General features: G+C 48.1%; 5 protein-coding genes across 5 annotated transcripts; 3 read left to right on the top strand and 2 right to left on the bottom strand.

Moving 5' to 3' along the window:
- Positions 1–256: 256 nt before the first annotated feature.
- On the top strand, positions 257–2,144 carry ABOM_005444 (uncharacterized protein; the record flags this gene model as incomplete). The annotated part of the gene is made up of 4 exons (XM_022532573.1): positions 257–565; positions 652–1,715; positions 1,838–1,982; positions 2,052–2,144. 4 exons carry the CDS (start codon positions 257–259, stop codon positions 2,142–2,144), a joined length of 1,611 nt encoding a protein of 536 aa, XP_022389394.1.
- Positions 2,145–3,417: 1,273 nt separating this feature from the next.
- On the bottom strand, positions 3,418–4,805 carry ABOM_005443 (uncharacterized protein; the record flags this gene model as incomplete). Its single annotated transcript, XM_022532572.1, has 2 exons — positions 3,418–4,275; positions 4,353–4,805. The coding sequence occupies 2 exons, from the start codon at positions 4,803–4,805 to the stop codon at positions 3,418–3,420; spliced, it is 1,311 nt and encodes a 436-aa protein (XP_022389389.1).
- Positions 4,806–5,293: 488 nt separating this feature from the next.
- Positions 5,294–7,726, bottom strand: ABOM_005442 (C6 zinc finger domain protein; the record flags this gene model as incomplete). The annotated part of the gene is made up of 4 exons (XM_022532571.1): positions 5,294–5,380; positions 5,438–6,097; positions 6,163–6,395; positions 6,466–7,726. The coding sequence occupies 4 exons, from the start codon at positions 7,724–7,726 to the stop codon at positions 5,294–5,296; spliced, it is 2,241 nt and encodes a 746-aa protein (XP_022389393.1).
- A 1,627-nt stretch (positions 7,727–9,353) lies between these two features.
- On the top strand, positions 9,354–10,195 carry ABOM_005441 (putative integral membrane protein; the record flags this gene model as incomplete). Its single annotated transcript, XM_022532570.1, has 5 exons — positions 9,354–9,376; positions 9,433–9,625; positions 9,687–9,738; positions 9,800–9,959; positions 10,009–10,195. 5 exons carry the CDS (start codon positions 9,354–9,356, stop codon positions 10,193–10,195), a joined length of 615 nt encoding a protein of 204 aa, XP_022389392.1.
- Positions 10,196–10,556: 361 nt separating this feature from the next.
- On the top strand, positions 10,557–13,765 carry ABOM_005440 (putative AMP dependent ligase/synthetase; the record flags this gene model as incomplete). Its single annotated transcript, XM_022532569.1, has 5 exons — positions 10,557–10,620; positions 10,678–11,942; positions 12,000–12,236; positions 12,954–13,505; positions 13,589–13,765. 5 exons carry the CDS (start codon positions 10,557–10,559, stop codon positions 13,763–13,765), a joined length of 2,295 nt encoding a protein of 764 aa, XP_022389391.1.
- Between the last annotated feature and the right edge of the window lie 257 nt (positions 13,766–14,022).

Raw genomic sequence — 14,022 nt, 5'->3', positions numbered from 1 at the left:
GGTGTTCTCCTTCTCTGCGGACATACAACAGAACTCGAATGCAGACGGAGAAAGAACGTCGCCTCGGTAAAATGTTCGAAAGTCGTTGTGAGAAAGGTACCGGGATGTGGCCATGAAATTGAAATAAAATGCCACGAGGACATCTCGAAGATAAAGTGTTCGCAGCGTTGTCAAGGCATACTGGACTGCGGTCACACCTGCCAGAGGGATTGCTGGATGTGCTGGGAGTCTGTTAATGGGCGTGGCCAAGCTAGCCATGGCTCGTGTATTGCACCTTGTGGGCGGTCCTTCTCCACCTGCGCACATAGTTGTTCTCAGCCCTGTCACCCGTCCACCGCTTGTGCCCCCTGTGAGAAGCCCTGCGAAGTCCGTTGCAGGCACAACAAATGCCCGAAGAAGTGCAGTGAACCGTGTGTACCTTGCGCTGAGAGGTGTGGCTGGAGTTGCAGTCATCGGCAAAACAATATTTGCAGCCTGCCATGCGCAGTGCCCTGCAGTATTGTCCCTTGTGACAAGCGATGCGACGTTCTTTTGGGTTGTGGCCATCAATGCCCAAGCATCTGTGGTGAGAAATGCCCGAATCAGAAATACTGTCAGGAATGCGGTAGTGACACTGTGTTGGAACGGTGTGTTGATTTGATTACGTTGGAGCGATATGACGACATCAATGTCAATGAAGATCCATTGATCTTCCTGTCTTGCGGCCACTACTATACAGTTTCCAGCCTCGATGGTATCATGGAAATCAAGGAATACTACAATGTTCATCCTCACACAGGCACTATTGTCAGTCCGCGACTGTCGCGACGTGTGATGAGTGACGACGCGAAACTTCCTGGATGCCCAGAGTGCCGTATGCCACTTCGGGATATCCACCGGTATAACCGGATAGTTAAGAAGGCATTACTTGATGAGTCAACTAAGCGGTTCATTGTCACAGCCAATTTGGCGTACAAAAAGCTCGTTATCGCAATCGAAAAACATGAGACACAGCTAGAAGAAGAAGGAGCGGAGCTCATACGCAAGCTTTCAATGGGGGAAGAACAGTCTGGCCACTCCCATAATGCTAACCTGTTCAATGCTTACTGCAGGAAAGGCAGCCTCGAAAATGTAATCCAAAAGTTCGTCAATTCCATGGCGGCTGCAGAGCAACCCTACGGAAGGGTCAATAATCTGCTCGCATCAGCAGCCGTCGGGCAAAACAGTATACGGACCGATTCCTATAGCACGGATGATTCAAAGATCCAAACTGGATTTCAGATCCGCGGCAAATGCCTCCAACTGAGGCTCGCCTGGGCTATGCTGTGGGGTTATCGGAGGATTTACATTGTCCCAGCGGTTGACTCGGAAATCCGTTCCGAGCTGCGCAATGTGGTAGCGAACCAAATCAAGAGCTTATTGGACACTTCTATCTCCGTCTGGGATGACAGCCAGGCCGCAAAACTTTTAGCAGAGCAGGTCCAAGCAATGGTTTACTATGCGCTGTTTTGTATACTATATCTGAGTAATTGCGAGGAAAAAGGTCAACATCTCGATATGGATACAGCCACCAAACTCCGCCAGAACGCTTCAGATACTTTGGAAAAATGCGACAATCTACGGAATGACAATCCAGGAACACTAGGCTTTCTACAAGATGACATCGAAAAGGCGAAGAGGTTACTAAACGGTGGAACGTTCTATAGCTTTGTGACAGCCGAAGAAAAGCGACAAGTGTATGTGGCTATGGCGGCTCAATTTTCTGGAACTGGACATTGGTACTACTGCCGAAACTCCCATCCTGTAAGATCTTTCTGCTTAGCCTAATCGTGTTGAATCTGTACTGATACTGTCGCAGTTTACGGTCGGGGAATGTGGAATGCCGATGGAAGCAGCCCGATGTCTTCAATGCGGAGAAGGAGTCGGGGGACATAACCATGAGTCCCTACCAGGAGTGCGTCGCGCGCACGATATCGAGCAAGCGTTTGGACATCTTTAGCAATGTATGAACTCCACAAAGGTATCCGAATGAGTGAATGACAAGGAGCAAATACCTTAATATGTTTGTCTAGTCTGTTTACTTTAACCTTAACGCTGCAATTAACTATGGCGGTGCCGGCAGTGGATATTTTGGCACAGTTTGTGCTTGCGACCTATACTCATAATGATTACTTAATTCATTTTACTGAATTAGTTACAGCTATTTTAGTTTATCCACCACGCTCATGGGGAATATCCGTGTTATTAGCTAATCTGGACGGTCCCAACATCTATATGCATGTAAGAACAGCAGGTTTCGATGGTTGGGGGTGGGACGGGGCGGGGATCAGTTAGGGTTAGCGGTGGGTCCTTAGAGTTGTTATGAAGTCTAATCTACAATTAATATGAGGATTATTACAGAAGGGAAGTTTTACTATGAATTCGGTATGTAGATATAGTCTTTATAGTACATTGTGTAGCTACTCTTAAGACTACATTAAGGACATGTCCACAGGGTTAGTACTTACATATTGTACATAACTGGAGTCAAACTCGTACTAAAGAGTACTAGTGATAGTAGTAGTATTTAGGCTCAGGGATAATCACTTCATTTAGTGACTATACCGCTACGGTATCTAAAAGATAGACTGTTTTAAAGCGGTAAGTTATCCATACTGCAGGATGGCATTGGTACTGGTGGAAAATATCTTCAGAACCGGACTACTTGATAATCTACCTACTAGTAGTATATACATAGACTTGTCACCGTGGCTGACAGGACACTGGGCTCACGGTGTATAGCTAATATATACTACGTCAGTGTTGGCAAGCCTGGTAATAATTTACATTGTCTAAAACCTCAACTGCGCTAGGTTCTGTGGCTCGCTGATGTTTGGTCCAATTAATCCACGCAGAAGCAGGAATGACGCTCCTTCAGCTCTCCCAGGTGACGTGATTATGGCAGGATCATGTGAGCTGTATATCTTAATGTCTATATGGTAGTAGCTCAGTGAGCAACTAATTCTTCCAATCTTGTGCAGTTACCAAGAAGATTAATTTGATCTGATAACCTTCAGCTCTTCTATTCTATCCTGCCTATTCTCTCGGATTTGTTTGTGGAATGCGCCTGGCGTCCAGGAGGGTGGCTATTGTATTATGAGATTAAAAACGTTGATCATCCATTAATACTAATAACAAGATGCATTAGCTGGCCCGTTGAAGCACGCCAGGGCTAGGCGGAATCCCGTGTCAGCCCGAAGAATACTTTACACGGCTTTGTAAAGGATCCGGATAATTGCGAAATCAATAAACATATATCGACCATGCATTAACTATCTGTTACTATGCCACCGCTTGAAATAAAGGATGTGAGATGATAATAAATACAGTGCATGGTAGAATGATCGAATGTACACATTGTGCGGAAGAATATTCAAGACGAATATTCAAAACTGCAACTTAATCCCAAATCCCGATGCGAGGGCGGGCTTCCTGCACTTTAGCTCCAAATGTACGTTCTCCAGCAACACTGCTACGCATGTCTGAGGCTTTCTTCAGGAAACGAAAGGCACACTTGGTAAAGCACGAATGGTTTCTGAGTTGATCGTACGCCGCAGCAGCCACTTTGATCGAATGGAACCGAATGTAGGTCTCCCCCAGCACAAGGCCGTCTTCAATTCTCTCAATGTAGTCAGAGTGGACAGACTTTTCCATAACACGGCGAACTTCACTCTTCAAGGATTCACGCAAATTGGACACACAGAGACAGCGTGTGTAGCCCTCCTTGAAGATCAATTTCTTCAACTCAGCTGAGATGGGATAGGTCGGAGTGTTGACGGGGACAACCTTTGCCACTGCAGGACCAATGTGCATACCACTTCTTGAAGCCTGAGCAAAACGAACAGCATCAGACTGCCAAACGAATGTGACAATCGCGGTGTTAGATCCCACGATGGGTATGGTATCCGTGAGACGAGCTGAGAAGACCTCACCACTAACGGCAGGCAAGATATCCTTCAGGGTCAGAGTTGATGGGAGACTTTCGATCCGGACCGTGCGATACACGTTGCTGTCGCCCTTAGCTGGAACGTATCGCAGTCCATACTGGAACATCCAAATGTCCGAGAATGGATGACGAGACAGGAGATTGGGACGGAAGTAGAATGCTCCAAGCTCGTCCTCCTCGTCATCGAAGACACTGGGGCCCTCTATAGCCCAGCGTATCTTACCGTCCCATGGAACGATACCTGATTGTCCCTCGGCACCGAAAGTGGAGGTTTTCGCAACGTGAGCTACGGAAGCTGTAAATAGGCTCTTCTGGAACATTAGAAAAATATTCAGTCGCAATTGATACAGACAATGTGTGGGGGGGATTAATTAGGAAACCAACTTACGCGTTTGGGATCTAAAGTAGGGATTTGCAGGTGATCCAATCCACCATCAAGCAACGGAGTAGGCTCTCCCAGGTGAAGCTCCTCGGACAGCTTGACGATGGCACTGGTGGTGATGGGGCCCGGCATCTTCTTGGTGATCTGTGGCAGAAGAGCTGGAACCTGGATGTCCTCCAATCGGCTGTCCATCAGGTTCGAGCTTCGACGCGACTCTGGGGCAGGAGACACAGTAACTTCCGGTGCGTCAGGTGATGCCTTGTCGGGGTGGCTAACCCCATCTATGCCCTGACATGCTTCAGGGGTCACCGAGTCTGTCATAGAAGTCATGAGGACCTCAATCCGGTACAGAAGTCGGCGTTGGATCACGTAGAACATGAGGAGAATGGGCAGGAACGTGAAGAGCAGAATGGCAGCGGTACTGAAAGCACTAAAGATGAGACCAGGACAACCTTCCATTTTGGGCAATTCAGTGCAGGGCTGTTGACACATGCTCCAGGGCGGTGAGGGAGCTGTCTACAGTCAGGATCTTTGTTTATATCACTTCTATAAAGAAGCTCCAGGTATCTGTCGCTTGTGAAACACTAGCTCCAGACTGTACCGGATTTCCTTGGGAATCTGCGTTGCTATGGTGAGGTCTGCATCAAAGTATCACTTTAGATTTCACTTCAACTCACAAGTGGGTTTACGAAAGGCTGTATCAACTCATCACACCGAATGCTTGAGTAACAGTCACTTTATCTAATTGGATGATTTACTTAAACAGCTTCTCTTTACTGAGTCCTCTTTCAGATCTGATTCTAATAGTTCAGCACCATTTAACACTGTGATATGCGTATTTTATTGTTGTCCACTTGCAAGTTGTTTGACGTATTAATAAAAATCACACAATGCCACCATCTACTCTGTTGAGAATAAGAACCACAATGGCTTCACATTTATCCTATCTATCCAAGAAACTCCCCTCGCGCCAAGGCAATCCATGGCAATTTTTCATCCCAGCAACGCTGCATTAGCTTGCGAGCATGCTGGATCTACAGAAGTGTTGGTCAGTACTAGCATACTCTAACAAGGTACCTAGAGCAACTAACCTGTTTCATCCCAGTTTTCTCTAGCACTTCGAATCGCTCCTGAATCTCCATCCTCTGCCCAGGATCATGGGCTTCACAGCCCGCAGTGAACCAGCAAAAGAGGGTTCCGACCTCGGCGGATGGCCCGAATCTGATCTGTGCGAGTGCCTCTCTAAGCCCATCCAGAGCATCCTTGACTGGCGTGGAAAATGGAGATGTGCCTAAGACGCGTCGGTGGAGGTGTAATAAGCCTGCATAATAAAACGCTTTATCACTAGCGATGATATCTGTAGCTCCAGATTCCCGGAAATGCCTTGAGCTAGCGTGAGCGCGGGTACGGAGAATGTCAAGATCATTAATTAATTCTTGAGCTTGGAGAATTATATCGGCCGAAGGCCTCCAACCTGAAATCCATATTCCCATCTCATCGAATCGCTCGTTGTCACACTGATGTACCAATTTCCCCAGCCTAGTCAAGAACAGCCCCGTTCGGGGCGTAAAGCCGGAGAAACAGTCAACACAGTATTCATCCAGTCCCTCAACTGAGCAGCATGTGCTAATAAGAGAGTAGTATTCAGACAAGGGTGGTTCTGTGTGTCGGCACGAGAGGGTTCCCATAATGTCGAGATATCCTAACCAGCGAGCGAGGAATGGGCCAATGCGATTTCCTGGATACGTCATCTGTTCCCGGCGTGCGAGGAAGAGCTCCCGGGCAAGTTTGAGATGCTCTGCCAAGGAATTGGCACTTCGAAGGTGCCGGGTGATATGATCTTCAGGGAAAGCAGCATGATGGCCGTGGCAAGATGGTTGTCAGTGACCTTCTCATGTGGATCTTCCAGTGCTACGCGTAATGCCGGAAAGACATTGCTGACCCAGTGCGCGATACGAGTAGAAGGTTCTGGATGCTCCAGATATCTCGCACGGTGACTAGCAGAGTACGCTAACATAAGATTCAGCAGGTTCGAATCCCCAATAGCCACTATTAGGTCAGCACAATGGCACAGGGTAAAATGACCAACGCGAATAGAAAGCAGACGCCCGTGACTCACTTGAGGGTAGAACGGAAACAAAAGGATTATCGCTACAGTCGTGCGGAACCAGCATTCTCGCTGTATGGTTGATAAAATGATGGAAATACATCAGGTTGATAGGCGTTTGCACTAGAGTTGGTGGCAACGGCGATAAATAACGCGGGATGTTGATCGGTATAGGCGATGCGTAATAAGCAAACTTCCTACCATCCAAGCTAATTTGTTTCGAATCCGCGGACGAGGAATCACTAGATGTCGCAGACGATTCACTTTGTGAGTTGATTAAATCCAGGGCGTAATTAATGTCAATGGCTGAATGGTCGTCATTCTTATTCAAATCCAGATCTGGACGGCCACAGTCTAAACCATAATTATCTGTAACGCTGGTGAGATAAGCATGCCACTTCCTTTCTGCACTCGAGAGTCCCCCGGGCACATCAACCTCATGGCCCATACTCAAAGGCCTAAAATCGCCAGTGGCTAGTGGCTCACCGGCATGGACCTGCAGACGATTCTCAGATAATACAGGGCTATTCATGATTTTGTTGAAGAAATCCTCGGTGCTACTAGCCACGCCCGCTGGCATCGAGTCGGTATCCTGGGCCCCACTAGATGATGCAAAAAGCTGTGGACTTTTGAAAAGAGGGGACATATCCTCGTGAGGATCTGATGGACTCTGTGACTGGTAAAAGGCATAGGTACTAACGGCATCGGCAGGAGATGAATACTGCGAATGAGGATGCCCCTGGTCTGGTGTGCCGCCTTGCCCGGGCGAGGAATGGCTCAAAGGTTGTTCAGGGACGTCTGCAGAGTGTTGAAGGAACGAGTTTGGCTGTGACATGGTGGCTGGCGAAAAGGTGAAAGGGGCAAGAGAACCAATACTGGAGCCCGTGTCTGCTGGTGACGGGTAAGAGAAATCGTCCAGGGAATGTGAAATAGACGACGGGTAACTGGGGATCGCCTCTCTGGACACAACTGTGGTCATCTGAGAAGACAAGCCTGACCACGAGGCTGCAGCATCCTTCCCCGGAGACGATGGACTCATATCTACTGAGCTCTTGCCAGTTGTACGTGTGGAGGGATTAAGAGACTGGTCAGGGATAGCGGAAGATTCATGGATATCATATAACCCTCTAGGATAAGACGTTCCTATTGCCATTTCCCCTGTATGCCCAGCTTCCCAAAACAGACTCTCTGCGACATGGTCCCCTGCAGTGTCTCCTCCCAAGGAACCAGTAGTTTTGAAGGGCGAAGCTAACAGCGTGGAGTCAGGTTGCATTATATCTGACGGCGAGAATGCTAGTATGAATTGTCCGGACCGACCGCTAGACTGGGAGCTTGGAGAGTCTACGGAAGATCTTCTTCTCGTTCTACCTTCCCAGTTCAGTCTTATACTGTAGTCACATGGTTCATTTTGACGTCGACAATTCAAACAGGATGGTTTTTCTTCTCCACTACATCTTAAATATTAGTGGACCACCTAAAAAGGACGTCAAGAAAAAGGACGAAAACAAACCATTTCACTTTGCGTGCTTTACATGGCCTAGGCTGGGGATTTAGTAGCTAATCATACATCGTGAAGTTATCACGTCGTCAGTATTCGTACGCACCAGCATCCTTTCCGGGACCTTCGCTTTGGCTCCGGGGCGCCGGGCCTTCTCGGGCGAGGCATTGGATTTCAATAATTATTGGCCAGATAAAAAGACGAGGAATAGAAGATATAACGGCCAGACGAAGTAATAGTCCGGGACTTGAGATAGTGCCGACACACTCTGCACAGTAAGATCGCCATGCAGACCAGATGTAAGCTCACGGGGTCGGTAGGGCCTCCAAAGAATTATTCCTTTTTCGCCTTGTAGGGCGTTTCGGTTTAATCCAAGACGACAGAAAGCGATAATCAACGAGGCACCCACACCTAGTATTCGTGGTCATCGAGGTGTGGGAGAGCACCCGCAGACTCTTTTTACTGGTAACAAATGCGGCGAATTGGGAGTTATCTTTCTAGGATCTTGTGGTGTGAAGAATCAACCGGGAAGTGTGAAGGGAAAGTCCCCCGTACGACTGACTCTGTCTTTTAGGGCGCTGGTGATTAGTAGGGAGTAGTAGCAATCGATTGTTGCAACAGGCCAACGCCTCGTTTAAGTTCGGCTGGTGAAACCAAGCGGAATATGGGCGAGACTAAGAAAACACGAGAAAAGCGGAGGAGATACTGGCCAGTGGAGCATCGGATATCCAAAGACTATCCAGATAACCATTTAGATTGGTGGCGACCTATCGGCCGTCTCAATCAATCGCAGTTGCGTATTAACCGGGGCGGAATCGCGGGCGGTGGAGCAGGTGATACAGGCAGAGTTACCCATACGTAATGGTGATAAGCTGGTGTCTCCGGCCGGGAGTCGGAGGATCTATTCCTCCATAACCCTCCTTTTCAGCTTAGCGGCGGGATCCTCGGCCACCGCCGCTTCACCCAGAGGTCCATATCGATATCGTCAGAGAACATCTAATTAAGATTGACCCTGAGAGTTAATTTATTGGAAGTTCTTGTGGTTTATTGATTATTGGTGGCTACTATCTTATCAGAAAACTCAACCATGGCTTCTACTTCTTCGGCAGTCCAGTCCTTTCTCCGAAAACATCCACTACAGCGGATACACAGTCCATCCCGCGGCTTCTCTGCCTTGGTTCATGTATGTACTTAGCTTGGTAATCTTGGACTTCTTCTCCTTGGCTAACTTGCCCTCCTTTCAGTTACTGGGACTTTCCAGCTTCGTATGGTCTTTTAAGTAGTATGTTCACAGTCTGTCTAAGTTTATTTATAGGATTATATTCGATTCTCGGCCTCGATTGGTCGCGGTTGAGATGCCGCTACGTCATCATGGTCACTCAGGCTAATCCTTGCGTTCAGTATGCATGAAAATCCCAACCACGCGTAGGTGTTACCAGTCCCATGGCCTTAGACCCCCCTGTCAATTAACGTTTGGTTAGCAATGAGGCATACGGCTGGCATTTTCAGTACCTGACGGTCATTGGATTATCCCTGTCCACGCTTACCTTCACGATTGGTCTACTGGCGGACGTGACCTTATCCTCCCAGCTGTTTTTGATCAAGAACATCCTGTCGATATGCAGTGCACCGTTAGAAGTTCTGATCAGCATTCTGTATTGGGGTCTCCGCGTGGTCAGTGCCCGATATGGCCTTTTAACCTCTCAGTTGTAATTCGCCAGTTAACTTGTACTAGATCGATGAACGTTTGGTGGTACCTGATTGGGCTGTCATTCCTTTGAACGCGGGTAGGCCCAGATACCAATTTCTCAGGTATCATGATCACTACTGATACAGTCTCCCATGAAGACATTAGTTTCCATGCCATACCATCCATTGTCCTTCTGATCGACCTGTTTCTGCTTTCCCCGCCATGGACGATTAGTATCCTCCCCGCCCTCGGCTTGTCCAGCGCCATTGCCTTTGGGTATTGGTTCTGGATCGAACGTTGCTTCTCGTATAATGGATGGTTTGTCACTGTTTTGCTTATATCATTAGGAAAGTGCTAACCTCTCCAGGTACCCTTATCCAATCTTCGAGCAACTTCCTTTTGAAGGTCGTGTCGGACTGTTTGCCCTCAGTGCCGTCGTGATGGCTCTGAGTACCGGCACCCTGAAGTGGCTTTACGGCCGCGTGAATGGCTATGGGACCCATTCTAAACCACATTCTCGCCCTGGCGCTATCTCTCAGAATGGCAGTCTTTAAACCGCGCGATCCTTCCAGTCAGCTTTAGACCTCACCATCTTCAGCGAATGGCATCAGCAACAGACGTCTATACTTTTCCTCGATGAATGTAAAGCATTTGCACTTATAAATCGATAGATTATTATACATGTTTGTTTTACAAGTGGGCCGAAGAGGAAACCGGAAGAATGAAACAGTTCAAGAGTTATTTTATTCCCCTCGGCGCATCAACCTCGGGTTTCCCCGCATTTTCTATAACCGAGACTCTAAATAACTAGTTATATAAACAAACTTTATAAACATTTAGTTAGCTGGACATGATTCAAGCAATTACTAAATTCATCCCAAAAGAGTCTAATTCGTGTAGCAGCTCGCCTCCAGCATGCAATACCTTCCAGCAAAGGACTACAATGTCCCGAACATCGACCTCCTCTCCTTACTGTTTGGTACATAAACCCCTCATACCATCATCTATATGTCTATACAACTAATACGACCCACAGATTCCCCTCTCTCACTAACCACGGAAACTACCGTTCTCCACGCCGAAGCTGCAGATCCAACAAACCACATCACCAAAGCCCAAGCCCAAACCATCACCAAGCGCCTCGCACATGTATTCCGCACCGACTTTGGAATCGGAAATAATGGCACCGGAAAAGACACAGTTCTCTGTATCTCATCTAACCAAGTACTTCTTCCAGCGGTGTTCTTTGCCATCATCGCCGCAGGGGGAGTGTATACTGCAGCATCGACGGCCTTTACAGAATCGGAGCTATCTCGACAGATCCAACAGTCAAAAAGCCAATTGATCATCGCTAGTGCGGATAACGAAGCGAAAGCTCTGAAAGCGGCGCTTGCCTGCGGGATTCCCGTGGAACGAGTTCTGATCCTCGAGAGCTCAGGTCACAGACGCTTGCTTCGGGATACAGCTGACCCCCAGAGAAACTATCTCCAGAGTACTAAAGAGCTGGACTGGGAGCGAGTCACAGATCGAATCGAGCTAGAAACAAGACTCATCTGCCTACTATTTTCGAGCGGCACTACCGGAGCTCCAAAAGGTGTTATGCTGTCTCACATGAACCTTGTTTCTGAGGCAATTATCCCACAATTGGTTCTTCGCGAATCTAGAAAGGGAAAACCGCATCTTGAAGTCCCTTATCGGACGATTGGTCATCTGCCTACTGCGCATATTGCGGGTTGCCAGGGATATTTTATTACTCCTGCCGTTGCGGGAGGTACCGTGTACTGGATGCCGAAGTTCAATATTGACGAGTTCATGGACTATTGTAAAAAGTATCAGGTTACGTTTCTGGCTACTGCACCGCCGGTCTATCTTGCTGTTGCGGAGAGTTCGCGGGTCACGGATCATTTCAATAGTTTGATCCGAGCGGAGTCGGGGGCTGCGCCGTTATCTACGGAGGTCCAGCGACGTGCGGAGAAGAAATTGGGCTGTTCGATCAGTCAACGCTGGGGAATGACCGAGTCTACTGGAAGCGTGACCACGATGCCCTGGGGTCAAGCGGATAGCACGGGGAGTATCAGCCCTTTGCTGCCGAATACGAGACTCCGCATTGTGGATGAGCAAGATAGGAATGTTGAACAAGGAACGGAGGGAGAAATCTTGGTTAAAGGGCCCATGGTCACTAAAGGTTACTTTGAGAACCCAGAAGCTACTGCAGCGGCTTTCACACCCAGCGGATGGTTCCGAACAGGAGATATTGGCGTCTGGAAGGACGACAGAATTTACATGGTGGATAGAAAAAAGGTGAGTCCTCGTATTACTGCATATATACGTTGTTGTGACAAGCTAATAAGTTACCAGGAACTTATCAAATACAAAGGACTTCAGGTCTCCCCGGTAGAGGTAGAGGCTTGTCTCCTTAGCCATGAATTCGTAGCAGATGCTGCTGTCGTTGGAGTGCCAGACCCGTCAGCACCGGGGAACGAGCTTCCCCGAGCATATGTCGTGGTAGAGAACAATAGAAGCATTTCCGAGCAAGAATTAAAAACACACGTCAAGTCAAATATGGCGCGCCATAAGCAGCTTCGGGGAGGCGTGGTATTTACGAAAGAAATTCCGAAAAGCTCGTCCGGAAAGATACTTCGACGGCTACTAAGGGAACAGGCAAGGAAGTCGATGAAGCCACGGGCGAAGTTATAGTATCGCCAATATACCACCTATTCAGTCCTGTGAACAAGAATGTAGGGCTCTAGGAGAGCTTACTGTGCTCTTAGTGCTAAGATAACCAACAGGGAATCCCTTGATGTTATAGATAGTGTATGTATATATGCGGCATATATACATACGACAATGAATTGTGCCATATGGCCGTGCCGTGCTCTAGTCCTAATACACTCTAGGGTCTGCTAGCAATCCAAATAGATAAATTTTGAGAGTCGATCATACGATTCTAAAAATAATGAACTAAAGATATATCAATTCGTACACAGTTGAGGCTTTCAGGCACACAGGAGAACTACCACCAACTGGAAGTAGACCGCTAGGGGGAGAAAAAAGGGAAAAGAGCGCACCCACTGCCAGTTCAACCAGGGCTTCCTCGTACCTAGATGAATTCAGTCCAAGCATTTAAATCTGCATTGTTTACTACACCATCTTCACATAACGTAAAAAAAATGACCTCATACCCCATGAGGAAATCACGCCGCTTACATAATCCAATCAACGCTCCATCCGTACATTAGCCAAACCCGAACTCAACTCCGCATCCACATCGACGACAATCACCTCTGCATTTTGCTCACAACACCCTCCAAGATGCATGCGACCTCGATCAGCGCCCCAGTGCGCACCGCGATGGTATTCGGACGCATTTCCTCAAAAGCCCTCCCCTCGGTTGCATTCCCAGCCAATTCAACGGCACTGTACCAGACCCTCTGCCAGGCACGACCAGCCAGTACCTCCGCACAGATCAAGACCAGCTTCAAAGCGCCATGTGCTCGTCCCCAAGTCCAGATGCCCACTTACCGTGTTGCGTCAATGCGGACGAACTCCACAGTCTCGGAGGCAACTCGCAAGGAAGCCGCCAAGCTGACCTGGAACTCGTTCTTCCAGCTCCGTGCCTCTCGTCGTCGCTATTCGCTCGCTTCTTCGGTTGTGTCCTCGATGGCTAGTACTGTCATTGGTGTGCAGGTTCTTTCTAGCCAGGATCTTGAAGCTTTGGGTGCGCAGGTGATGGGTCTGGACCCCTTCGTTGTTCTGGGAATGGCAACCGCGGCTTGTGGTGCTGCAGGTTGGTTGATTGGGCCCTTTGTGGGTAACGCGGCGTGGGGGTTGGTTAATCGGCGGTATAGGCAGGCCTTTATGATCGTGAGTTTTATCCTTGTTTCTCGATCTACGATCTATAGCTGCTCGGTGCGCCGCATTGTGAACTAACCCGAATTCCATCACAGAAAGAGAAGGAGTTCTACGACCGAATCAAGCGCTTCCGCGTTGATCCCTCTTCGAACTCCATCGCTAACCCCGTCCCTGATTACTACGGCGAGAAGATCGGTAGCGTGCAGGGATACCGCCAGTGGCTGAAGGATCAGCGTGTGTATAACCGCAAGAGGCGCAACTTTATCCTCTAGATATGGTCATTCTTGCATTTGTGATGGCGAGTAATTAACATGTGAGCCCGTAGCCTGGGTTTCATTTATGGCATTTTAACATTCCGGTCCTTATTTTCTTTGTTTGTGGGTTCTGCACACCCTTCCTGTATGAGTATCTTGACAACGTCGATCTGTATCTGAGCGCTTACTTTCTTTACTAAATTTAACCTGTATGGGTTTATCATGCTTGATGATTGACATTGCATGGCCAGTCGGAACCTACTTCCACAAAATCA

Source organism: Aspergillus bombycis (genome assembly GCF_001792695.1).
Source record: "Aspergillus bombycis strain NRRL26010 chromosome Unknown contig00039, whole genome shotgun sequence".
Taxonomy (NCBI): Eukaryota; Fungi; Ascomycota; class Eurotiomycetes; order Eurotiales; family Aspergillaceae; genus Aspergillus; species Aspergillus bombycis.
Note: the sequence above shows the minus strand (reverse complement) of the source record. Positions and strands in the feature narration are given on the sequence as shown.